Source organism: Ahaetulla prasina, chromosome 6 (genome assembly GCF_028640845.1).
Source record: "Ahaetulla prasina isolate Xishuangbanna chromosome 6, ASM2864084v1, whole genome shotgun sequence".
NCBI classification, from domain to species: domain Eukaryota; kingdom Metazoa; phylum Chordata; class Lepidosauria; order Squamata; family Colubridae; genus Ahaetulla; species Ahaetulla prasina.
Window position 1 is genome coordinate 59,795,411 of NC_080544.1, and position 26,429 is coordinate 59,821,839.

At 40.8% G+C, this 26,429-nt stretch overlaps 2 protein-coding genes across 9 annotated transcripts in view; one reads left to right on the top strand and one right to left on the bottom strand.

Annotated features, from left to right (window-relative positions):
* Window positions 1-20,696, top strand: part of LZTS2 (leucine zipper tumor suppressor 2) — a 72,972-nt gene extending 52,276 nt beyond the window's left edge. For 6 of the 8 annotated variants that reach the window (XM_058187555.1, XM_058187553.1, XM_058187554.1 and 3 more), the window contains 5 exons: window positions 11,073-11,483; window positions 12,381-12,971; window positions 13,224-13,286; window positions 15,069-15,338; window positions 16,341-20,696. In XM_058187555.1, the coding sequence (XP_058043538.1) occupies window positions 11,103-11,483; window positions 12,381-12,971; window positions 13,224-13,286; window positions 15,069-15,338; window positions 16,341-17,009 (1,974 nt within the window). In that variant the 5' untranslated portion in view covers window positions 11,073-11,102 and the 3' untranslated portion in view covers window positions 17,010-20,696. The remainder of the gene's footprint in view (window positions 1-11,072; window positions 11,484-12,380; window positions 12,972-13,223; window positions 13,287-15,068; window positions 15,339-16,340) is intronic. The other 2 variants (XM_058187559.1, XM_058187560.1) reach the window with 2 other exon arrangements.
* A 739-nt stretch (window positions 20,697-21,435) lies between these two features.
* PDZD7 (PDZ domain containing 7) overlaps window positions 21,436-26,429 on the bottom strand; it is a 29,169-nt gene continuing 24,175 nt past the window's right edge. Inside the window, exons 14-15 of the mRNA XM_058189120.1 lie at window positions 24,879-24,979; window positions 21,436-22,092 (exon numbers count right to left, since the gene is read on the bottom strand). Coding sequence (XP_058045103.1) covers window positions 21,946-22,092; window positions 24,879-24,979 — 248 coding nt within the window. The 3' untranslated portion in view covers window positions 21,436-21,945. The remainder of the gene's footprint in view (window positions 22,093-24,878; window positions 24,980-26,429) is intronic.

Consider the following 26,429-nt stretch of genomic DNA (forward strand, 5'->3'; position numbering starts at 1 on the left):
ATGGTCATTGTGGGTGGGTAGCCTCACATTTTTTATACTTCTGCAGCTTTTGTGGATTACTTTTGTGACATCATTATTTTTATATTAATGCTGCCTCCTGAGTATTTCTAATCACATACAACAGTTGCCATAGAAAAGGTTTTGAAAAAATGGTGGCTTTAAAAAAATATTCTAGTTTTAACTAATGTCATGCTGATTAGGAATGATAGAGCTGTAGTCTGATTCACTCTCTTGAAGGCCATTAAGTAAGATTAACTGATTTGTGCCAACTGTAGGCAATTGTTTATTGGGAGATGAAGACTCCCCAGATAACTAAGCTAATGTCATGTGATCCTGATCTTCTCTTCAAGATCAGGCTATCAGATTGTGATCTGCCTTTGGGTAGTTTTCAGAGGGCCTATTCTAACTTTAGCCTTTCAGACCTATTGTTTATACCATTTGGTTTGTGACTGAGTTGCTTCTCTAAGGGGATTTAGCCACAACCAAGAAAAATGTTGACAACAGCATTGTCTTTTTCAAACGTGCTTATAGGAACTAGACCAGGGGTCTTCAACCTTGGCAACTTTAAGCCTGGCAGACTTCAACTCCCAGAATTCCCCAGCCAGTTTTGAATTCTGGGAGTTGGAAGTCCGCCAGGCTTAAAGTTGCCAAGGTTGAAGACCCCTGAATTAGAAAGTTATTTTTTAAAAATTTTATTTTATTTTATTTTGTCACACAGTATATATAAGCATAAGCATGAAATAACTAAACAATATATAAGCATATATATAAGCATGAGTATATAATAACTATATTAATTGGATATAATGAAAAGAAACAATAGGACAGGAACAGTAGGCACACATGTGCTCTTATGCACGCCCCTTATTATGCTGCATCAGACTGAGAACATAAAATGTTGGTTGTGCCAGATTAATGAACGTAGAATACTTGTATGTGAATTGGTGTACATGTTAAGTGTGAGGCATTTTCCCTCCTTCATAGGCTACTGAACACAAAAGGTCTTAGGTTCATTCTCTGACATTTCTAGTTAAAAGGATGAAATAGTGGTTGATAGAAAGGTCACTGTCTGAGACCCTGGGGAGCTGCTGGTGTAGACAAAGCTCGGCCAGATGGACAGGCTCTCTGCCCTGAATAATGGCAGCAGATTTCACTCTGTTCCAGTTCCTTACATGCAACCACATGTAAGGAATATGACATATGACAATTTTAATCAGGGAAGCTAATTTGAATTAAGTACCTCTGAGTTTATATTGTCAACCTTTAGATCAAAACATATGGAATAAGATAGCGGTTACATTTTTGGTTTCTCTGTTTTTAATTTCACTCCCAAAATTCCCCCATGGTTCTCAGCATACCTTAAATGAATGATGAGGATTTGAAAAGTTTTTCCTTGACTTCCATGCTGTGAGTGAACAATTTGGGAATCCCCGCGCCCGGAAAACGGAATCCCCGCGCTTTCCGGGCGCGGGGATTATCTTTTTTTTGTTGTTGTTACATTTATACCCCGCCCTTCTCCGAAGACTCAGGGCGGCTTACAATGTATAAGGCAATAGTCTCATTCTATTTGTATATTTTTTTTACAAAGTCAACTTATTGCCCCCCCAACAATCTGGGTCCTCATTTTACCTACCTTATAAAGGGTGGAAGGCTGAGTCAACCTTGGGCCGGGCTCGAACCTGCAGTAATTGCAGGCTCTGTGTTTTTAATAACAGGCTTCTCTATTGCCTGAGCTATCCCGGCCCCTTATCTTATCTTATCATCTTATTTTTTTTGGGGGGAGGGGTTGGTTTGATTTTAATTTAGCTGTCTAGTTGGCCAGACTGAATGGCTTAAACCTTATTTGGTATGCTTAATGCGAGTTTTCTTAAGCCACATTTATTTGTTTAACATTTATTGGCTGCCCAATAGGAAGTAGGACCCTCCCTTAGTGATCTTAAGAAGAATCTCAAATCTATAAAACTGCATATCCAGCCACATGGACATAACATACTTCGGTATTTGAACATAAGAAAACCCTTTTGAGTGTTACAGTTCATGCTGCTTTTATGCTTTTAACAGTTTTTTTTATTGTGTAGCCAAGAAAACTAGTGTACACGTAGTGCTTAATGTACGACCAGAACTGAGCCCAAAATTTGTTAGTGAGACATTTGTTCAATGCCTCATTTTATTGCCTTTCTTGCCATAGTTGTTAAGTGAATCATTGCCATTGTTAAGTTAGCAGTACGGTTGTTAAGTGAATCTGGCTTCCTCATTGACTCTGCTTGTCAGAGGGTTGCAAAAGGGGATCACATGACATGGGGACACTGTAATCATAATAAATATGTAACAATTGCCATGCGTCTGACTTCAGATCACAGGACTGGGGATGCTGCAATGGTCATAAGTGTGAAAAACTATCATAAGTCACTTTTTTCAGTGCTGTTGTAACTTTGAACAGTCACTATATGAACTGTTGTAAGTCGATGACCACCCGTATTTTAAAATTAAGTCAATTAATTGTGAAAGAGTGACTTTGTCGGTGATTAGTTCAGAAAGTCATCCTTCAGTATAATCAGTTATCAACTTGTTCCGTTCATTGAAATGAAGACTTTTAAGATAATTCTTTTCAGTTCTGTTATGTACCCTCCTATTCATCAAACGATGAAGAATGAAGCCTACGATTATCTCCAAATACAAAGTTATATGCCAACTCTTGTGGGTGACCCCACTGTAAGATTACTACATGTATAATAAATATTTCATGGATTAATGGATTCAATAAATCCATTAATCTGGATTGATGAGTACATTGGCCCACTTTCTCAGTTACATTCTGTCACCATTGCTTGGAGTGTAGGAAGTCTCTGGATTTCAAAAATCTGGACAATAACTAAAAGTGACAAATAAAAACAATTTTCCTTTCTGCCATTTTGGACTTTGCAGCTCAATGTGGCATACTTAATAGAGCTGCTACAGATCCCTTTTCCTCTTAGAACAGTAATAAATTTGTGATAGACATAGGGAATTATTTTAAAGCACGATAAGTCAGTTGGTAAGTTGAACTGGAGAGTCTCATAGGCTTGTTTATGATCACTATTATATCTTTAAAGAAGCAGCTGCTCTCTAAAAGAGATCACATCACCAGGCTTTCTATCTCATTGTTCAGATCTTAAATTCTGCCCACTTAGTAGTTACAGAATGTTTTGCGATATGTAGGAGCAAAATCTTTAATTTGGTTGAAAGCTCACTGATAAAATCTGTTCTGTCCTGAATACTCAAATTGCTACTCTGTAAAAATGTACACCTCCCCAAATTCAGTTGTTTATTGTTGACATCTTTCCGCTAATGCCCTTCAACGCCCAGAACAGAAAAGTTACTCCTTTGCTCAGTTTTTGCAGTCCAATTTAACTGATTTAAACACAGTTCTCTGTTTTTTTTGGCTTTCTTTCTCTCCCCACCCCACTTGTGGTCACTCTATTGTTTCCTCTGACTTTTTAATTTTGAATTCTTCTGATTCAAGGGGCTCCCCTTGAAGAGCATCTGGAGGTTTCAGTTGGTTCAGAATGCAGCTGCGCGGGTGATAGAGGGAGCCCCTTGTGGCTCCCATGTGACACCACTCCTGCGCAGATTGCACTGGCTACCTGTGGCCTTTCGGGTGCGCTTCAAAGTTTTGGTTACCATCTTTAAAGCGCTCCATGGCATAGGGCCGGGTTACTTACGGGACCGCCTACTGCCACTGACTGCCTCCCACCGACCCATACGCTCTCACAGAGAGGGACTCCTTAGGATGCCGTCCGCCAGGCAGTGCCGACTGGCGACACCCAGGGGAAGGGTTTTCTCTGTGGGGGCCCCCACCCTCTGGAACGAGCTTCCCCCAGGTCTTCGCCAACTTCCGGACCTCCGAACCTTCCGCTGCGAGCTTAAGACACATCTATTTATTTGTGCGGGGCTGGCCTAGAGTTTAGTTTTAAAGTTAGTTTTAAATGGGGTTTTGTATTATTTTAACGATAGTTTTAAATTTGGCCTAATGTAATAAGTTTTTTAATTGTTGTTTTAATTTGTATTTATTCTTATGTTTTATAAGGCTGTGAACCGCCCTGAGTCCTTTGGGAGATAGGGCGGTATAAAAATTCGAATAATAAATAAATAAATAAATAAAATTTCACATTTCTAATTTCAAACTTAAGATGACCATTAGCCACCATGATACCATGTACATTATGATGTTATTATGCAAATGATATGGATTATTTGACATACGTTAATTATGTTGGGATGCAATTGATTCATATTACACAATTCACCTCATTTGAACGATGACAACTTACTACACATGGTATCATTTCTGCCTACATACATCCATGACCCTGGACAAATTGCATTTGATCTTTTATTTCCACCAGCCCAAAGCTTTGATCCAACCATGTGTTCCCTTCCCTGTCAAAATTGACTGTCCATGGGTCTTTTTCTGAGATCTCTAGTGTAGTGCCTGGGGTACCAATGTGCTTACAAATACCACCCTTTGCCTTGGTCTGCTTGGTAATATTTTAAACATTAAAAAGAAATTAAAAAAGGAGAAGCTGGTATTCTGTCAATGCTGATAGTGAGGTGTTAATTCCACTTTATAATGCCTTGGTAAGACCATACTTGGAATGCTGCCTCCAGTTTTGGTCGCCACAATGTAAAAAAGATGTTGAGACTCTAAAAAGAGTGCAGAGAAGGCCAACAAAGATAATTAGGGGACTGGAGGTTAAAACATATAAAGAACCGTTGCTGGAATTGGGTATGTCTAGTTTAATGAAAAGAAGGACTAGGTTAACATGATAGCATGACCCAATATCTAAGGGGCTGCCACAAGAAGAGGGTGTCAATTTATTCTCCAGAGCAGTGGCCCCCAACCTTTCTGGCTTGGAGGCCTGGTGCAAGGGGGGAAAGGAGGATAGTTCCATGTGATTCATGGGCATGGGCATGGGCATGTGCATAGCTTCATTTATACAAGCGCAAGTTCCCACTGCTCACGCAAGTTGTGAGCACAAGTACCCATCTTTCACGCATGTAGCTCTCCACTTGTGCAAGTGTCAGGTTCTTGTGAAACATCTGCTGCTCTCATGGCCCAGTTTTGAACCAGCAGTGGGCCACAGCCTGAGGGTTGGGGACCCCTGCTTCAGAGTACCTGAAGGCAGGACAAGAAGCAGTGGATGGAAACTAATCAAGGAGAGAACCAATTTAGAACTAAGAAATTTCTTGACAGAACAATTAATCAGTGGAACAACTTGCCTCCAGAAGTTGTCAGTCAGGGGTGTCCAACTGGCAGCCCGCTGGTCGGATGCGTCATGCGCAGGCCATGCCAACTGTTCTGTCTCCTTCCCCACTTCAGACCCACGAGCTGGCCTTCAGCCAGTGGATTCACAGCTCTTATCAGTCTTGGCAGAGAAATCACAGCTGCCTGCCAAAGTTCAAACAAATGACTCATGTAGCAAGACTTTCAGCTCTTTTTGAAACAGTTCAGCTAAACTTTTGCTTCCCGTGGAATGAGAGCAGTCCCAAAGCTCCTTATATATCCTGTGAGCCCCACCCTTTCTTTTGATGAAGCCACATCTCTAATCTTCTGAAGCGCGGGTCAAGCCAAGCTTGATTATTATTATTATCAGCTGGGTCTGAAGGCGTAGCCTGGGGAAGGGAGGAATCAGGGGATGACGGCCTCATTACGTCCTCCGACTGGTCTGGTTCTGGCTCCTGGAGCCGAGCCAAAGGAATCGGTGCTCCCGAGGTAAGCCTTACTGGCCCTTCCCCCTCACTTTATGAGTCACTTTTGGGCATGGGGCCAGGTTCGGGGGCTGGAGTCACAACACCAACCCCGGCTTTGTGAATGGGAAAAACGTTGCTAAACATCATGTGATGGCAACGTGACACAGCGAGTTTGGCACTTGTGTTGTAGGTACTCCTTCACTGGAAGTTTTTAAGCAGAGACAACCATTTGACTGAAATGGTATAGGGTTTCCTACTTGAGGAGGGAGTTGGACTAGAAGACCTCCAAGATGCCTTCCAACTCTCTTATTTTGTTATTCTGTTAATATTCTGGGTCTACTAACTAGCATCATGAGGTCTACAAGTAGAATCGAAAAACATGGAGTTGCTGCCAGTGAGTGCAAAGAATACTGAACTGAACAGAATTATTCAACCTCAGGCAACTTGCAGTTCTAGCCAAAGAAGAAGTGACCATGCCAGTGAGGAATTATGTGAGCTACAGCCCAGAATATCCTGATAGTACCCAGATTATGGTCCAGGAGGATTCCCTCCTAATGTTTCTAGAGGAGTAGCTGTGCTTGGGTTTTTTGGTGGCAAAAATAACAAACTGTGCTTACCGTATATCATGTACTGGGCAAAGTAGTTTCTTATGGCATAAGCTTTTGATGGATCACAGCCCACTTCATCTGATGCATGGAGTATAGTTAACAGCAGGAGATTAAATGTACACACAGCTGTGGGTGAGGGTGAGAGGGAGGGCAGAGAGGAATAAGGAAAGGAGAGATGACATAGAAAAGGGGAATAATATAGAAATAATCGTTAATGAAGCAAACGTCTTGGATTGATGAACAATAGTAGCCAAAGAAGAAAACTTGGTGTAAAGTATGTTTAATCTGTGAGAAATAGGGATAACTGAATGAATTGTTTTTTTATTTTATTTTTTCTTACAACTCCAGCAGCATCTGTCAGCATGGCTGGGGATGGTTAGAAATAATGGGAGCTTCATTCACAATATTGAGAGAGACCCCCTATAGGAATCATAGAATCATGTCCAGTACTCACATCTTGTCAAGTTTCTGACCATATTTGGGGGGGAAACACTGCACTTTTTGTTCCCGCCAGAATTGATGGTTGCCTTAGTCTACAGTACAGATAGTCCTCTGTTAGTCCTCTGATAGTCCTCAACTTACAGCCACAATTGAGCCCAAAATTCCCTTTGCTAAACAAGACAGATGTTAAATGAGTTGTGCCTCATTTTATGACTTTTTTGCCATGGTTACGAGAATTACTACACTGTTAAGTTAACCTTAGGGTGCGGTCAGCCAAACAATGTCGACTGGCGGCCCCCAGGGGGAGGGCCTTCTCTGTGGGGGCTCCTACCCTGAGGAACGAACTTCCCCCTGGACTGGCTTGGACTGGCTTGATTTAAAAAATTTTAATTTACTTTTATGGGTTTTAAATTTTTGTAAATTTTTATAGGGTGTCATTGTATTTTAAATTTTTGGCCAATTGAATAAGTTTTTTAAGGGGTGTTCTTAATATTATATGTATTGTTTCTCTTTGTATTTTTATTCTGGCTGTGCACCGCCCTGAGTCCTTCGGGTTACAAATTAAAATATTATTTTTATTATTATATTATTATCATGCGGTCATTAAGTGAATCTGACTTCCCCCATTAACTTTGCTTATCAGAAGCTCCCTAGGAAGATAGCAAATGACACCCTCAGGGCCCCATGACACTGAAACCATTTTAAATACACGTCAGTTGCCAAGCATCCGAAGTTTGGTCATCTGACTTTGGGGGTGCTAGAACAATTATAAGAGAGAGAACTGGTCATGAGTCATTAAATGGTCATTAAATAATGCTTGTAAGTCAAGGACTAGCTGTAATTCTGATTTACATATTTGCATTTATAGGTGTAAATTAAGAGGCCTTATCCAGAGACTTGTCCTTGTTTTAAAAACAAGAACAAGAGTCTTTCATTTTAATCATCCCAGTAAAAGTGCAATGAACTCTTAAGCCCCCTTACCCTGGGGATTATTGGAGGAGCCTGGCTTTCATTAGAGAGAAGACAGTGGGACAGAAGCAAATGTTTGTAAAAAAAAAGAGAGAGAGAGAGAAGCATAGCCAAAATATTAAATCAGAGGTCATAGGAGTTGTTCTATCTCCTCAGCATCCCTTTGCAGATGTGTTGTTTTTGCAGTGCTAGTGACATCCAGCTCTGCCCAAAATGGAGCTGAGCAAGGGCTGGTCTAGTGCCTAAGGTTAAAATAAATGCGAGTTAGTTCCACTTCATGATCCTGAACTGCCAGCAGGAGCAGGAGATACAGGCGTTTTCTATTTAAAGCACAGCACAGAGGGCAGGTTATAAAAAGGAAATCTGTTCTATAGGCAGCAGCAAAGGGAGGGGGAGGCCAAGTTGGCAGAAGTGGAGGGGGGCAGCTGTTACTGTGGTTGCTATTTGGACTCCCCCACCCCATCCCCCATCTCAGTGCTTTCCTTTGTTGTTGCCAAAGCATGGAAAACTCTCCTGGAATCCTCATATTTATCACCCCAGATAATATTCTGCGGATCCTGAAGGGGTAAAGTGCCTCCTACACTTCATGTTAATTAACGGGAGAATGTTCTTGCAGAAGGCACAAGTGGTATTCTGGGATGGATTTACGAAAACATTTTATGTAACGTTTTTGGTCCATGAGACGTGAACAACTGCAGAAGGAAAATGCTTGTGAACATTTCACAGTGCCAAAGCAGGTGGACAACAGACACACTCAAATTTTCTTGGAGGCATATAAATCTATTATTACAATTACCCATACCAGCCCTTTATACTTAGGAGAGGCAGCTGAAATAAACCATCACGGTATAGTCATCCACATTAACCCCCAGAGCTTGAAGGGCCAGGAGAGGCTTATCTTCTTTCCAGATGAGAACGTTTTGGGCTATTATTATTTCCCCTGTTAGGTGACATTATGCTTCTTTGAAATAAAAGCCTGAGAGAGGAACAGCCCCCTACCTCCTAAGATGCCTAGAAAGTAGCAGGTTAAAATTTTCTTTAAATTATAGTGGATCTTATTCTATTCCTGCCACTTGGGTATGTGTGCAAGAGGTCTCTCTGTCTGAACGATTGTATGTATAGATGTGTGTATGTACTGTGACACATGCATAGAAGCTTCACTGCTGCTGAATAATTGTGAGGTCGGCAGCGGGACATTAAATTAATTATACTGAATCTTTCAGATTTAGATATTTTGTATGCACATATACTTATACACACACACACACTTACATAGGAGCTCATATACAGCATCTGTTTAGAACAACACTGAATAGAAACAAAATTAGACATGAGGCATTTTCAGCAAACAAAACAGAGAAACCATCCCTCCCACCCGAACACCTCATCCCAGTAAAATTGAGTTAGGTTTTCATATAAACACAGCATCTGCGTAAGAACTCCAGGGCATGAGAAATATGGGAAGATTTGCAAACAACAGAGTCTCTAAGATCTGATGCTTTATTTAGCAAGTCTGCCTGAATCAAGGGAAGGAAAAAACAAAACATTACCATCGCCATCCATGGAAAGTAGGCTATAATATAATTTCCTGGCCCTCTTAATCTACATTTTGATGTTTTTTGGCTGGATTCGCATAATATGCTAAACTTAATATAACAAAGTACAGTTGTTGTATTGACATGGTATGCTAAATTGGTACGTTCAAATAAGTAATCCATATTATGCTTTAATTAGGGCTATCATAACTATTATATTATGACCACAAAATACCAGTAAAGGCACATATAGGTGGGATTTGTAATATGCTGAACCATAAATTACCCAGTCTAATTTAGAATGTTTATTTTTTATCCTACCTTTTCTCCAAAAGCTCATGGCAGTCCATACATAACACTCTGTTGTCCAATTCTCCTTTACAAACAACATTGTACGGTAGTTGGACTGGCCCAAAGTTTCCTAGCATGTTTCTGAGACTGACACCAGTCTCTGCATAACAGTTGAATCAAATAGATGGATCACTAATGTCTTCTGTATGAATGAGATGCAAAATATGCAAAGTCTCTGTTCTTTATCTTATTCTTTGTGTCTCTTTCTACTTGTTGAGGTTTTCCATTCTCCCCAAAGCTACTTCTTTCATCTTCCTCCATTTAGCATTTTTAACAGACCTTTCCAATGACCCGTAGTCTGGTAGAGCATGGAGCTGGGAACTAATAAACAACTTTATGGAGTCCAAGGTCTGGCTTGTGTTGTCCTTAACAGAGGCCAGGTCTGGGAATTGGACCCTGAGTCAAGATTGAGCTCTGTCCCGCACTTCTCTCTAGACACAGCAAGAGTGTGAATCTCTTTGCTATCTCTTCTGCTGATATCATTTTCATTTTCAGAAAACACATGCTTATATGGCAGGGGACAGAGGAAGGACATGCACTGTTTTATATATGGGAAATTGAATTAATGTTGGGAAAGTTAGACAAGCTGCTGTTTCCCCCCTCTCTTCCTCTCTCTCTCTCTCTTGAGTGTGGGTATGTGAAGGGGGAGGAAGTAGAAGTTGCATTGCCTACTGTTATCCAGTGGCAATTGGCAAAAGAGCTTATCTTCCATTTCTTTTGAAGAACCAAATTTCTATGACTTAAGACTACAGTACAGTAATATTGAGAAATGCCATTCAAGTGATTTATTTTAGCACAGTAGGCAGTAACCGTTTCTAATGAAACTGGTAGTAAAATTTTTCAATAAAGCTGTATAGCTATCAGCTACTGCTATTTCTTTTCCCAGTTTTATATCATTAAAAACCATCATTTAAATATGATTAATAGTAATTTATTATATTGAAATGGGACAAAAAGAATAAGGGTCTTGATTTCAGCTACGGTTAGTATATTATGTTTCATTGCAATTTGATATCTCTTTAAACTTTTAATTACTTTGGTAACAGAAAATATATATTTCTTGCCAATCATCCAATCATAAACAGAATCAATACCATAGTTCCAAACAACTGTCTTTGATACAGTTTACAAGTAGCTGGGAATCAGACAGCACACTAGACTGAAAAAAAAATGGGGTTGGGTCATTTGTTAATATGTTGTATCATCCTGGTCAACACATTAAGGTAAAGTATAGTTTATTTCTTTAGGCATAGTTTTTTGTTATGTGAACCCATCCTCACAGAATGTAATTCTTAGTCCAGTTTTGCAGAAATTCAGATTTTTATGCATTTCATAAAAATAGCCAGAACACAAAGGTCAAAGTAATTTAACTGTCTTTAGCACCTATTCTCAGTTTATATATATATATATAGCGGTATATATATTTTCTTTCTTTAAGATCACCTGCAAAGGCTCTACTGTGACCATCATGGCCATAGTGCAGACCTTGCCTGTCTCCATTGAATCTGCCACTGAAGGGGCTTCCCAACTCTGTACTAGTGCCAGCTCATCCCCTGCAAACATGGGAAGTGTCAGTAGCCTTATTTCAGGCCGGCCTTGCCATAAGGCCACATCTGAGTTTGGTGCTTTCCCCCTGCGTGGAAATGCTGGCTCCCAAGAGCTTCTGTGCCATGGACTCCCTACAAAGAAGACCAGCTATGCTTACGGCAATGAAGAAGACTGGACTGAAGCTGTATCCCCCATCAGCCCCTGTAGTGATGCAGAAGATCTCCAGGATGAGAAGCCACGGAGTGGCATCATCCGTGGACCACCTCCCAAGTTGGTCCCTGTTTCGGGGAAACTTGAGAAGGTAAGAAGCAGCAATATTTTGGCAGGACCATTAGATCTTTCCTTCTAGAGCAAGGATAGATTATCTATTGGTGACTAGGCTTGAAGAACTTACGCTTCCTTTGATTTTTTTTCCCCCTGGTAGCCAAAGGAGATGATTTCACCCATAGACCTAGAGCTGGAATTTGGGGCACTTTAATAATTTTTGAGGTTTAGTTCTTTCCATACAAATGAAATGGATAGGTTCAGTTTTTGGGAGACATATTTATTTCACTTGGCATCTATAAAATAACAGAGGAAAACTATGCCATTCTTATTCAATACGTATTCTAAGAATCTTTGTGGCATTATCCTGAATGTTTTGCGGGGACTGCCAAAAAAAAAAAAAAAAGCTTGAAGGCTACAGATTGCCAATTTCTGATCTATATGACAATGAATTCAAATTGAACAGTAAGAAAAATCATAATGCTCGTCCTTCCCCCAGTGGGCCTGCCAAACATTTCCTACACTTTAATTTTGTAGTGAAAGCATGTGGTTCACCTTTTGAGAAAACATATAATATCAATCAGAGGGTCCCTCCATCCTCCCTCCGATTCTCTAGCAACATAGGAGTAAGGAAGATCTGCCAACCGGTCCACACTGATTAAAGAAGATTGTGAGTTGTTTCTATCTCTGTTGGCTGTAAGTGGCCAATAGTGATAGCCTTCCTAGGCTGGGAACTGTTCATAACCAGATAAAGAAAACTGATGCACTATTTGACACAAACGTCCACTAGCCTTGTAGGAGGATAAAGAGGAGCCATCTTTTACTTTATGAAATGTGGTATTTCTGCTTGAGGCTTACTGAACGTATTAAGGGGAGGGTTTTTTAGTTAATTTGTCCTTCCTTCATTAAGTTCTGCTTTTTTGCTGTTTCTCAGAACATAGAGAAGACGCTAATTCGCCCCACAGCCTTCAAGCCAGTTATGCCCAAGAACCGCAACCTCCCACTGCAGAGCCACTTGGTTCTGTGTCCTGGGACTTCGGTGCTCTCTGAGAGCCAATCCAGCCTAGCCCAGCTCTTTGGTGCCAATGCTGTAACCACTGCAGAGAAGCTCAGTTCTTTGAGCTGCCGCACCAGTTCCCACTCTGGGACAATGTCAGACTCTGGGCGTAATTCCCTCTCCAGCCTTCCCACATACAGCACGGGGGGCAGCCAGCAAATAGAACCAGTCAGCCTCTCCATAGGCCATGCTAATCTTGACAGCCATGGCAGCGGCAGCTCACGCGGTCTTACTGGCCCATCAAATTCAGACAGTGGGCGGTCATCCTCAAGCAAGAGCACGGGTTCCCTGAGTGGCCGTGGGCACCCTTCCTCTGACAGTGGCTCCTGTGAGGGACGTTCCCCTATGCACAATGGCGCGGATGAAGCCCTTCTTGTCCATGAACTTGAAGAGAAGCTGAGGGAGCGTGAAGCTGAGCTGCAGCATTTAAGAGAGAGTCTGGATGAGAATGAGGTGGCCATTTGCCAGGTAAGCTGGGGGTGGGAATGAGGGTATCTTATTGCTCTTTCTGATATACAGGGGCAGGAGGGAATGTTTGTTTTCTAAAAACTGCTTCTGCAGGAAAGCTGTCCTTACCAGTGACTGGTAGGCAACTTCCATGTAGCAGCTGGTTTAGGGCTGGAACTGGTTGGATTATATTCAACAACTTGCAGGAAATATGAACTTCCTTGAGGGTCAGATAGGCCAAGTGCCAGATTTGTTTTTCCCTTTTTTTGGCAGCCTCAGTGGAGAAAAAGGCTGGGTGTCTACAGCAGCGAGTGGAATACTGCTAGAAAATCCTCTGTAAGGATTAATTAGCAATATCATTTAATTTTCATTATTGTGGTTGGTTCTTCTATTTATTAGCTGCTTCAACTTTTATTCCTTTGATCTTTCCACCATATAAATAATTCCTGGAATATATCTTATAATTTTATTATAATTTATGATATAGATGGGTAATTTTGGAGTATTTCTGCCGAGATCTAATGTAACCTAAAAATGGTTGCATGCACCTACATGCAAAATCTTCTTGCCAGCAAACCTTCTTATCAATAAGAAGACTGCTGTTGGGCCATATAAAAAGTTCCCTAGTCTAAAATCTTGTATTTTAGTGTAGTCAGCTAGAGGTCAGTGTTATAGCTTTGTTATGTGCTGAGTATGCTGCTTCTGATCTGGGAGGTGGCATATTGCCATTATGACTAATAGTGAAGTGCTTTGTGAATTTGTCTAATTCCCTTTTAAAGTAATCTAAGTTGGTAGATCCATTGTGTAATAAAATTCAGTTTAGCTAGGTACTATGCAAATAAATATTGGTTCCTGAATCTTCTATTGTGCAGCTTCACTTAATCTCAGAGTAGTGTTAGAAAAGATGTAAAACCATTTTTCCCTTCCAATTCTTCACCATACAGAATTTTATATATCACTATCCTTGCTTTTATTTTTAAAATGGCCAAATAGATCTCAGTGTTGTAATTTTGTCTTTATAAAGAGTTTGCTTCACCCTCTAAATCATGTGACTGGTTTTGTTTATTTTTGCACTATTTTCATCTCTGTTTTAATCTCTTTCTCAAACTTTGTTCTTTTCCTGTCTCGAACAACCACTGTGGCACTCTTAGAAGTATAATTCTGTCTTCCTTTAATATTTATAGTTCAGGTCTTCCTTAACAGGAACTTAACAGTAAGAACCTTACTTAACATTTAAGCCTTGAGTGGCGCAGACTGCTAAGACAGTCTGTTATTAACAGCAGCTGCTTGCAATTACTGCAGGTTCAAGCCCCACCAGGCCCAAGGTTGACTCAGCCTTCCATCCTTTATAAGGTACGTAAAATGAGGACCCAGATTGTTGGGGGCAATATGTTGACTTTGTATATAATATACAAATGGATGAAGACTATTGCTTGACATAGTGTAAGCCGCCCTGAGTCTTCGGAGAAGGGCGGGATATAAATGCAAATTAAAAAAAAAAGCCCACAACTTACTGTCTTCCTTGGAACTTAAAAGAGCTACAGTTATGCAAAGGAGTAACATTGACCTCCTTGTTAAAGGCAACTTTTGGGAAGGAGGATCACAGTTACACAAAGCCCAGGATACAAAGGGACTACAGGTAGTCCTCGACTGGCGACCACAGTTGAACCCAGAATTTATGTTGCTAAGTGAGAAATTTGTTATGTGACTGTTGCTTCATTTTACGAATTTTCTTGCTACATTTGTTAAGTGAATCACTGCAGTTGTTAAATTGGTAACAAGATTTTCAAGTGAATCAGGCTTCCCCATTGACTGTGCTTGTCAAAGATTGCAAATGGTGATTGCATGACCCCAGGACACTGCAATGGTCTTAAATATGAACCAGTTGTCAGGCATCCAAATTTTGATCATGTGACCATGGGAATGCTGCAACGGTCGCATGTGTGAAAAACGGTCATAAAGTCACTTTTTTCAGTGCCATTATAAATTGGAACGGTCACTAAATGAACGGTCATATGTTGAGGACTACCTGTATTCTGTGATGAACTTAAGAATCCAAGGAATTGGCTATATGTCAGTGCTAGTTTCTAACATTGGTTTCCTCCATCTTCCTTCCAGGTATATGAGGAAAAGCAGAGGCGGTGCGAAGAGGAGATGGAAGAGCTCCGGCAGGGCTTCAGTGCTAAGCTGCAGCAATCAGCCCAAAAGGCTCAGCGTAGTCAGCAGGTGTTGCAACTACAGATTTACCAGTTGCAGCAGGAGAAGAAGAAACTCCAGGAGGATTTTGTGCAGCTGCTGGCCGAGCGTGAGCTGCTAGAGCAACGCTGTGCCAACTTTGAGCGGGAACACACCGAGCTGGGGCCCCGGTTGGAAGAGACCAAGTGGGAAGTAAGTGGGAGGGATGCTGTTTTGTAGTTCTTGAAAGTCCTGGAACTGAGCGAGGCATCAGCATTAGGAATGGGGATTCTCATCCTCCCTCCAGCTAGCTAGACAATGACAGGTTAGAGAGAGATCAGGCTTACTTTTCTAGTGAGCTGGAATTACCACAGAATTATACTGCACCACCATTTTAAACATTTTTGCAAATCGGTCACACTAGCACTCCATGGACTTCCTCACATTCTAACACACAGTTCACACATTATATTAAGTCATAAAATACGATTCTATTTAATATAGATTTTTAACTCTGGTTTATAGTTCAGTGTATCATATGGATTCAGCCAGCTGTATTTTACTCAGTTAATTGTGATTAAATGAGTAGTGTGGTGGCCTAATGGTGAAGATGTTCACCTCCCACTCAGAAGTTCAATCCTAGGTAGTGGCAGATGTTTCCTTCCTAGAGCATAAAGAAAAAAATACCTGCTCCATGTAGGTGTAAGGCAGGGCATCCTGCCAGTAAATGCTCAAACTCCATCCCAACTCTACCCTGCATTAAGGGACTGTTGTAAACAGGAAAAAAATGTAATTAAATAAAATAAGGGTTAATATGAATCCCAGATAAACAAACACACAATTTTTTATTGTATTCTGATAATGGTCTTGGAAATAATGTGGGGAAGGACAGCAGAATGGGAAATATTGAGAGAAGAAATGTTGTTACCCTGAAATACTTTCTGTTTGCTGATCTACGGTGTGTGCAGAAGAACAGGAGAATATTCATCCCATTGACATTACTGGGTTGTTTGAAGTCTTTTCAATCTCATTCTCTGCTGACATGAAGGCAACTTTGAGTTGTGATCTGTCTCAGTCCATTTTTATTCCTGAACTGAAAGACAACAGGTGCTCTCATCATTCATATCACGGAATCAGATCTTAGCTCTGCTGAGCTTGAAATGGAACATTGTGGCATGTTCCCCATCATCTTATATCTCTTTTTCTTCCCACCAGGTTTGCCAGAAGTCAGGTGAGATCTCATTACTGAAACAACAACTGAAGGAGTCTCACGCAGAGGTTGTGCAGCGGGGTAATGAGCTTGTGTTACTAAGGGCCCAACTAAGAGAAGCACGGGCTGAGCTGCAGACGAGCGAAGAACAGGCCTTGAGTTTGCAGGAGATGGCCCGTACCAAGGCAATGGAGTTAGAAGTATGTGCCAATGAGCTGGCCAGGCGCAAGAGTGAAGCAGAGCTGCTACGTGAGAAAGTAGGGCGGTTGGAGCACGAATTAGATGCCTTGCGCAGCACTAGTGGAGAACTCTGCCCCCTGTTGGCTGAATGTGATGAAGTAAAAGCTCAGCGACAAGCAGCGGATACCCTGCAGGGTTTGCGTGCACAAGCTGAACGGCTGCGCACAGAGCTATTGTGTGAGCGACGCCGTGGGGAGGAGCAACGGGAAGTTTTCCAGGCTGAGCGTATCACTTGGCAAAGTGAGAAGGACAGGGTCATCCGCTACCAGAAGCAACTGCAGCACAATTACATCCAGATGTATCGGCACAATCGCGATTTAGAGTGCCAACTACGCCATCTCAGTCTTGAACTTGAGGCCCGGGACATGGATGAATATGAGCTGCATGGAAGTGAAGGCATCTGCTTGGAGGAGATTGCAGCTACTGAGATCTGAACATGCCTGTGGAAGCCGTAGTGAATGGGCCACACTGCCACAAAGGGATATTGGCCAGGCTGGAGCATGTTTCTCTGGGATTTTGTCTGACTGAGCAACTGAGAATGCAGTGAGTCTCAGTTCAGTAATGGAAAGAGATACCTTTCCAGTCATAAATCCCAGTGATAGAACTTGTTCTGTCACTTAAACTTGGTCATGAACTCTCAGTAAGTCAACAGTTTAATGGCTATTAAAAGTAGAATAGTGTGTGAAGCCAGGCAGCTTGCCTTAACTCTAGGAGGTATAGGAGGACCTGGTTAAAGATTTCCTGGCCAACCTAGGAGAAGGAGAATCCAAATCCTTCCTTTGAAAGCAGCAGCAGCCTTTATCCCACCATTTCACTGGAAATGAAGCAGGAATAGCCTTTGTTTTTGTAAGGGGCTGTTAAACGCTGCTGCCTTTCAAGTCCCAATGTTATTTGGCCTTCCGTAAGACCTTGGGAATCACCACTTGCCTCTTGCTCTTCGGGCTGGTTGGAGATGAGGGTAGCATGGATGGGAATGCCAGGATTGTGTAGAGCACTTTTGCTTCTACTCTGCTCCTCTTTTATCTTTTTATAATGGCCCCATAGACTGTCAGCCACCATTTGCTGAATTTGGGGAGATTTGGCTGTTCAACAGCTAATTAGCTGCTAATCCAGTTAGATGCCAGTTTTAGGCTGGCTGAGGAAGCTTTGTCTATAGAAGGCTTTTCTTGGATTTTTAGTCCACTTCTCTGCTGTATGTGAAGTATATCTTTTTTTAAAAAAATCCAAACACATAAATGCATACAATCAAAACTTGTGCTATGGACCCTGTTACTGTGCAGATGAAATACATTTGCATTTATTTCCTTTTTTGCACATGCATCCTGTAGTTAGGAAGGGCAAGGACCTTTGTAGGCAATTCTTTGGCCAATAGATGATGTGGGCCAAAGAATTGGGGATCTGGGCATTAGTCCAAGCTTATTTCTTTTTATAGGACAAAAATGTTAATAAATTGTACTAGGTTCAAAGCTGATTCTCAGGATTCTAAATTCTGTTATTTTTAAAAGCCGAAAAGAATTGCGGAATACATGTAGTCCTTTGGCTTCTCCCACATAAAGCTTTGTAGAAAGACCCTATGCTTTTTTTAAAGGGAAAGCATACTGACTCCAGTGCTATGGAACAGAGACATAGTCTCTCTCTCTCTCTCTCTCTCTCTCTCTCTCTCTCTCTCTCTCTCTCTCTCTCTCTCCCCTAACCCCCCTCCCCCCCCCAAACATATTGCTGCATCCATATTATTGACTTACCTGAGAGTAAGACTGTTCAACTCAGTGGGACTTGCTTCTCGGTAAGCATGAATAAGAGTGTATTATAAAAGCCAAAGATACTTAAAACAGATCTCAGGATTTGGTTATCCCAGGAGCCTATCTCTAGATTATGGGACCAAAATTTGGCAGATAAAATGTTGGAATTCAGTGTCACTAGATTTTGTGCACTTACTTTATTTGCTTTGTTTTTTTAAAAAAAATCCAGAGTATCTCTTCCCTTCAACCCCTCATCCCAGCTCTATACCAAATATTTTGGCTCCACTGTTTCTGTTCTTATTACTTTGTCATCGCTGCTCTCCTCCCCCTTCTTGAAGGGTGAGTTTTAAAACAAAAACTAAGCAGAGCAGAACTATGTGAGGGCATCTGGATGACTCCACTTCCTCTTACCTACCTTTTCTGTCCTTGGTTGGAACGCTACTCAGAGTGTCTTTCTCGTGACCTTGCTTGCTTGGGTATGTCTCTCTCACCACTCACCTTCATCCAGCCTCTACCTGTTTGCCCAACAACATCCTTGTCCTGTTTATCTGAGGGTCAAAGATGGCTGAGTTTAAATCTCCTGCATTTCCCTGATAATAGTCTTGTTTCCTTCTACAATATCCTCTACAGTTCCGGAAGTTCCATTTCCCAGGCATCCATATTCCCTTCCCATCATTTTTGCAAGATCTGGTCTAGTCTGAACCATGATCATTGTGAAGTCCTACAAATGTTTGCAGGGCAGTCTATCCTGTTGGGGTACAATAACTACTTTTAATCTGCTCAAGACTAATTGCATACCACAATATGGTTCCTAGTCTGTGCAGCTTCCTTTCTTTTAAAGCTGTCCATGCATCTGTACTCGAATCAAGTTTATTGATTGCATTTGGATAGAATTAATTTCAGTGGGTACTCAGTCCAGACCTACTGTTGATTTCCTACCCACACAGGCCAGTGACAACTGCAGGGAGCTCCTTTCAAAGAAAAGAAGTTCTTTTTGCAGAGGGTAATGTGGACCTATCCCAGGGGTCTGCAAACTTGGCTCTTTTAAGACTTGTGGACTTCAACTCCCAGAGTTCCTCAGCCAGCAAAGCTTGGCTTTGCTGGCTGAGGTTGAAGTCCACGTCTTAAAAGAGCCAAGTTTGCAGACCCCTGAACTTTCCAGTCTTCTATAAAGAAAGATATGGGGGCTACTCAGCGGTGAAATTCAGCCGGCTCTGTCCGGATTGCGCAATCCAGTAGCGGCGGGAGGCTCCGCCCACCCGCCCGGACGTCCTCACGTCCCATTTTTGACCCTCTGCGCATGCACAGAAGGCTCTGCATGCGTGGAGGAGGCGTGTGTGAGCATAGCAAGTGCGCACGCACGCTCACATTTGCAAATCGGTAGCGAAGGTAAGTGAATACTACCCCTGTGGCTACTAAATTGTTAACTGACCTCCTCTTTGTCTTCCAGTGTATGCTCAGGAGAAAAATGGTCAGTGAAACAGGGTAAGTCAGAATTGTGGACTGCAGAAAAGCCATTCCCAAAGGAACTGGGCTAACAAAATAGCCAGTTAACTACAGATTGAAGTGCTCTCTTTCCTGGAGAGATATGAGTCTTCTTTTCAGGATAAAGTAAACAAACTTCTTTGAGGTTACAAGAGGCTGAAGAGATTTGGATCAGTGGGTTGAATAAAGGACCCTCATAGCAGGTTTTATATTTTGGTTCCAACCCATGAGAATCAAACCAGACAGTGCAAGGCATGCTCACTATGTCAGCTTGGTTAGATTTTGTTAGCCTTTTTCCTCTGGCTATAAATTCTATATAAAGTCAACTGCTCAGAATTGGTGCTTTGGCTGGGAAGCAGCCAAAGTACAGCATACTGTAGTTTTGACATCTTATTTAGGCCAATCCGGGAAGAATTGCCATATTGCTAGAATAGAGAGCAGCTGCTTCTGCTAGCTTAGTGTAACTTTTGCTTCAGGTCCTCTTGTTCTTCTTCACGCAAAAATGAACAGATAGAAAAAATTGTGAAGGGTGTAGTAGCCCAGTTAGAGTTTGGGACTATTTGCAAGAGGATGATAGCATTTAGCTATACTCGGGAAATTCTGTGTATTCCAAGAGAAGAGGCCATCTGAGTTCACTTCTGGACATTGTTACCTTTTGCCCACTGTTACAAGAGCTTGCAAAATGGATGTGTTGATACACCACCATTAGACCAAAGGAAAAGCTTGGTGCATGTCATTTCTATAACTATTAGCAACCTATACCTCTTGTTTAACCCACTTTAAGCACCACTGTATATTTTTCTTTTACTTTATTTCTGAAATTGTATATTTTCCAGGTGGTGTAAATTTCTTGTACAAACCAAAAGAAAAGTGTGAAATAAAAAAACAACTAAGAAATTGTCTTGTTTTCTTTTAAGAAAAAGTCACATGTAAATTTGATGGATGGACAGTGAATCGTGGAAGGATGAGCAGAGGTTGGAATTATCCTAATGGTGGACAAAGGCAGAGTTGAACATTTATAGCACAGAGTATGCTTAGTAATTTCTCATCCCTGCTCTTGTTCCTGGGTCTGAAAACAAAACTGGGTCTAAATGAACTTTTACCAGTATTGCATTTTTTTCTCCCACTCTGGCTGGTGGCGGCACTTTGTAAACAGCTGACAATTGTTCCATATGAGAAATATTGACCTGGAAATCAACCATTGTTGATCCCTAATAGTTACTTCAGCTCAGGAATAAGAAAACGATAATATTCTTTAGTTAATCTTTTTAGTTAGGTGATAACCAACACAATCTTGAAGATGCTGTTGGATCTGGCCTTTAGGGAAGACCACAAAAGCAGTAATTTAATTTTTTTCAGTCTTTGTTCCTTGCTGACTTGCATCACTGCAGTCACTGAAAGTAGCTTTGAGACCGGATGCAAAACAGTGACTATCTCTTTGTTTCCTTGGGTGTTCTTTTTGGGATCACTGCCAGTTTGTTATTCACTCAACAATGGATTTAAGGAGATTCAAGTGAGAATATTATATCCAGAGTTTTGGATTTACAATCTGAGATTCTGGATTATTGTTTTACAAACTTTATGGTTCACTTACAAATGCATGGGTTTAGATAAATTTATTAAATTTAATGCTATGGTCCATTACTGAACCTGAATTAACAAATATCCCTCCAGTGATTAATATTGACCTTTCTTTGTAGTACTTTCCTTCTGGCTCCAGTTAGCTGGAGCTGGCCTTATCATCTAGGAATGTCGGAATGTCAAAAACAGTATTTCCTTCACTGAGATGCCAACTCATTTCAAAACAATTGCTCTTAGTGACAGCTGTCCACTTACAGCTAACTGTAGTTTTGGAAACAATATTTGTTGCTTGACTTGGGCAGTGTGATCTTTGATCTTGCCTGGTCCTGTTCCCAACAGGCCTGTTCAGAACTGGGAAACTATTACTTGCTCCATTAAGCCTGAAAGCTTCCTGAGGGGCAGATATTTTAGTAACTCTCCTAGCAATTGGTTTCCCGAGTACCATATCTTTCTGAACAATAAACAGTTATAGTTAAACTGATTCTTCATTAACAGTCGCATTGCAGGACTCTCTGATTTCTGAGCTGACCACATTCTTCAGCACTGACTGCTTGATTTGCAACATTTATTTGATTTTCTTCGGCACCTTCACCACTATCTCCATGGGCTCCTTAGCTTTGTTGCGGTAGGCTTGGCGGATTATGTCCACAGCTCGTTGGTGTGTTACGTTCTGTAGAGTTTCCCCCTCTATTGCAACCAGCTCATAGCCAGCCTAGCAAAAACAAAGAAAAGAAGCATGGGACAAAAATGAAAAATGGCAAAAGCACAGCAAATTACAATTCTATCCTTTTTCAGATTTGATGTGTCATCACTGATTACAGGTAGTCCTCGACTTACAACCATTTATTTAGTGATCATTTGAAGTTACAACAGTGCTGAAAAAGTGACTTATGACCAGTTTTCACACGCATAACCGTTGTAGCATTCCCCACGGTCATGTGCTCAAAATTTAGGTGCTTGGCAACTGAAACGTATGTAAGACAGTCGCATTATCCTGGGGTCATATGATCGCCATTTGTAAGCTTCCCAGTTGGTTTCTGACAAAGTCAATGGGGGAAGCCAAATTCGCTTAATGACCGCATGATTCACTGCAGTGATTTATTTAACAACTATGGCAAAAAAATATTGTAAAATGGGGTACAACTCTCAACCACCTTGCTTATCAACCAAAATTTTGGATTCAGTTATGGTCATAAGCCAAGGACTACCTGTATATATTGGATATGTATATGGGAATTTTGAAGCACTAATATTAGTGAATAGTTCAATAGTATTGATAGCATTTCTGAACCTTCCAGTATTTCCATAGCAATTCAAAGAGAGACAGATAACTTTTGCACATGGACACTTACTCTCAGTAAAACTTCGAGGGCTCCCTATTATCCTGAGTTTCTGCATATTTTAAGTAGGTCATAGATCATAGCTCTTCTGCATGTTATTTTCAGAACAGATGGATTATCCTCCAATGTTGTTGGCTTTTTTAAATTCCCAACTGGAACTACAACTTTCATAAGGGATTTTAAAAAATCCTTCCCAATATGATTGCATGGGAGAAAAATATTTTAAATATTTCAGTGGTATAGAAATGGGTCAAGCAGACTCTTAAATTAGATCAAGATAAATTGGCATCGCCGGGTCACCAAAAAGATCCCAAATTGGATCTTCTAAGCTGTTCTCAACTCCTAATCCATACCCTGACTTCAACTGCAGGTAAATAAGTAGGAAATTAAAGGTCTATGGAGCTTCTCAGTCATCCAGGTCATGGTTCCAAATGTGCTTTTTTAAGAGGCAACTGGACTTTCTGTTTTTTTCTTTGAAGACATTTCGCTTCTTATCCAGACGTTTCACCCTCATCTGGATGAGAAGTGAAAAGTCTTCAGAGGAAAACCAGAAATTCCAGTTGCCTCTTGAAAAAGCACCTTTGGGATAGGAAATTAAAGGTTTTCTTAGTCTTAATTTCTGTAAGTTTCTTTACACTTATATTATTTCCAGAGCAAGCAGAAAAGACAACAGGATTAAGGATTCTTGTAAATTGGCAAAGTCGGGTAAGGTACAGGTCTTCACCAACTCAAACCCTGATGGTTTCCATTCAGCTGCAAATCTATAGAATTCATAGAATAACTGGCTCTGCTAAAGCCAAGAGGAAACCTGCAGGAAGTGCCTCCAGCCCTTTTTGGTACTGCTGACAACACAAGGAGGGATCTGCTCACAGATGCTAGAGGCTTGAAAAAAGGATGCCAAGGCTTGAAACTGGGTTCAGGAATAGACCGGATATCTGTAAAGTCACTAAAATACTAGCATTACATGACCACATTGATCAGATCCTGTTAATGTTAGGCAATAATAGTCTGGATTCTAGTGAAGCTTTTGAATTGCAAAGGGGTTTCACCTATGTTTTTACCACTCACTCCCATTCTCATCTACTCTAGCAACCTAAGACCATTTGGGGCTTTAATCCAAATCAGCATAAACCAAACCTGTAACCCCTAAAGGAAAGAGGCCTCCAATGAGGAAACTCTAATTAGAGCAGTCTGGTGGGCAGGCTAGCTGGCCAAAGCCCACAATGGCTCTTTGTCAACCCCCAGCTTCATTACAGACGCCTTGGGAAATGTTGCACAGTGCCTTGAACTATGAGGGACCCTGAATGGCACAATGGGGTGTGTATGTTGCTAGGCCTGTAGTTACAAAGCACAATGAGGTTTGTTTTGTGTAGGGTAGGAATCAGTTTAAATGAACAAAATGGCCCAGGCTGTGGCATGAAAGAATAGCAAAGTATTCAATGTGGTCACAAGAAGGAGGGAAGATGGTCAATTGTCCTCTTCAGTCCTTCAGATCTGAATCTGGTTCTGTATAAAGTTTTGTTCACATTGTGATCATCTTTATCCTCATTCTCCAGGTCGGGGGTAGTCTGGATCAGGGGTGTCAAACTGGCGGCCCATGGGCCAGATGGGGCACATGCAGGCCATGCCCACCCCAGCTCTGCAAAGGCAAAAAAGTCACAATACGTCACGATACTTCATGCGATGCGATCAGATTTGACACCCGTGGTCTGGATGGTCCATATTTGTTGTGATTGCAGTATGGAAATCATCCCAGACGGAATAATCCAAAATAAAAATGACAAGTTCTAGAGCCACTCTTAACTGTCCACTAAATTGATCCCTCTTTCCAACAGAGTTCCTGAAGTAATTAATTTATGCAGTTTAATTTAATTAAAGAAAATGAAGTGCAACACTTGGAGAAACTCAAGTCTGTCACTGTCAATTCACAAGCATGTGGTTAAAAATATAATTACTAAAATCTGTGCAAGATTTACACCTGAGTGATGGCTCACTCAGATTATATAAAACGGATGGCTGTAGCAATGGGATAAGTTGATCATGATTTTAGAGCATTTGATTAAGCTTCTGAAGAAAGAAATGAGTATCTGGACCTCCTATTTGTCCATCTAGTAGTAATGACAGATCCCCATTTTCCCCTCCCTACTGCTTCAGCTACCTCCAGTTCTCCACTCAGAGATGCTGCTCCCCCAGGAAATATCTTCTCTATCTTCACCATTGGCTGCAATCTGGATTCTATTCCTCCTGAAATGCTGATGCCTGGAAAACAAGACAGTGCTGTGAGTATTTAGGAAGTGGTGGCATGTTTGAGTTTCCGCAAATCCATTTCAAAGATACAATTATTGCAGTCTTAAGGGTAAGCATCCTGCACATTAAACTTGACTACTGATTACTTCACCAACAAGCCTGCATAGATATTTTTTTTGCAACAATATGGAAATAGTTTGTCATTGTCTTCTTCCAGGATGTTTTTTTAACTTCATATTCTGACCTGGGATTTCCTGGTAGTCTCTCACACAAGTACTACTCAAGTCCAACTCTGTTTCCTTATGAGAGAGCTGTCAAGGTCAGAGAGATGTGTAGTTTAATGGATTCTGTACTAATTAGCAAATGGCAATCTAATTTCTTCCAACCAGTTAGATTTAGTATACTTCTCCATAACCTTTTACTCTGGTAAACTAACCTTACTTGTACTATATTCTGTACACAGTTTCATACCTTTCTCTCTTCTTATGAACTCATAAACTCGATCCAATTATGCTTCCTCAGTCTTCTACTTGCTTTCATCTTATTCATTCATTATACATTTTCCCCAAATCAATCCTCATTCATTCCCTTTATAAGACCAACTCAAAGTTCATTTGTACTCAAGACTCACTTTTGCATTCAGTCCATAACCATTCAGTACCCATTCATTTTTGGCCCTATCCTTGTTTATCACACTTCTTCAGTAACCCATACACTCAACTCCGATACACTCAACTCTTTCCGATATACTCAACTCTTATTTCTGCAAGTGGGCCCAAGCACCCTTATGTACACTGAGAGCATATGCACCAAGACAAATTCCTTGTGTGTCCAATCACACTTGGCCAATAAAAATTCTATTCTATTCTATTCTATTACACATAGCATCATAATACTTTATTCACTTGTTCTAGTTTTTCACCTTTGTGCATAACTTGCAATTGTTCATTTTAGACTAGCTGGTCTATGATACATTAATTTTTAGTAGTCATTGCTTCATACAGTCTAACATTTGCTGAAAATCTTTTAGATTATCAATCCACACAGCATCATGTCTGCACGGAAAGGTATACATTTACTTTATTTTACTTCTATCATAATGCATTCACCACAGTGAGCAGTCATTGTTTAGTTCCATTCCTTCCTTCCCTTCCATAATTAAGGACATTATCAAAATGTTCCTCTTATTATGCAATAATATCTCATACTATATTTTCTAACACTAATATATGTATTGTCTCATTAATATATGTAATTCTCATACATATATTTCCAGTTATTGGCTGAAGACCATAAATCTGGTCTTCACATCCCCTGCCTGACATAAAGGCTCTTCTCTAAATTTTGTTTGTTGTCACCTTTCAAACTCTTTTGAGTAGAATTCTACCAATTCTTCCCAGACATACTTAAAAAAAATAATCCTGCTATAATTTTTGCATTCATTTTTTTAACTCTTTACTTT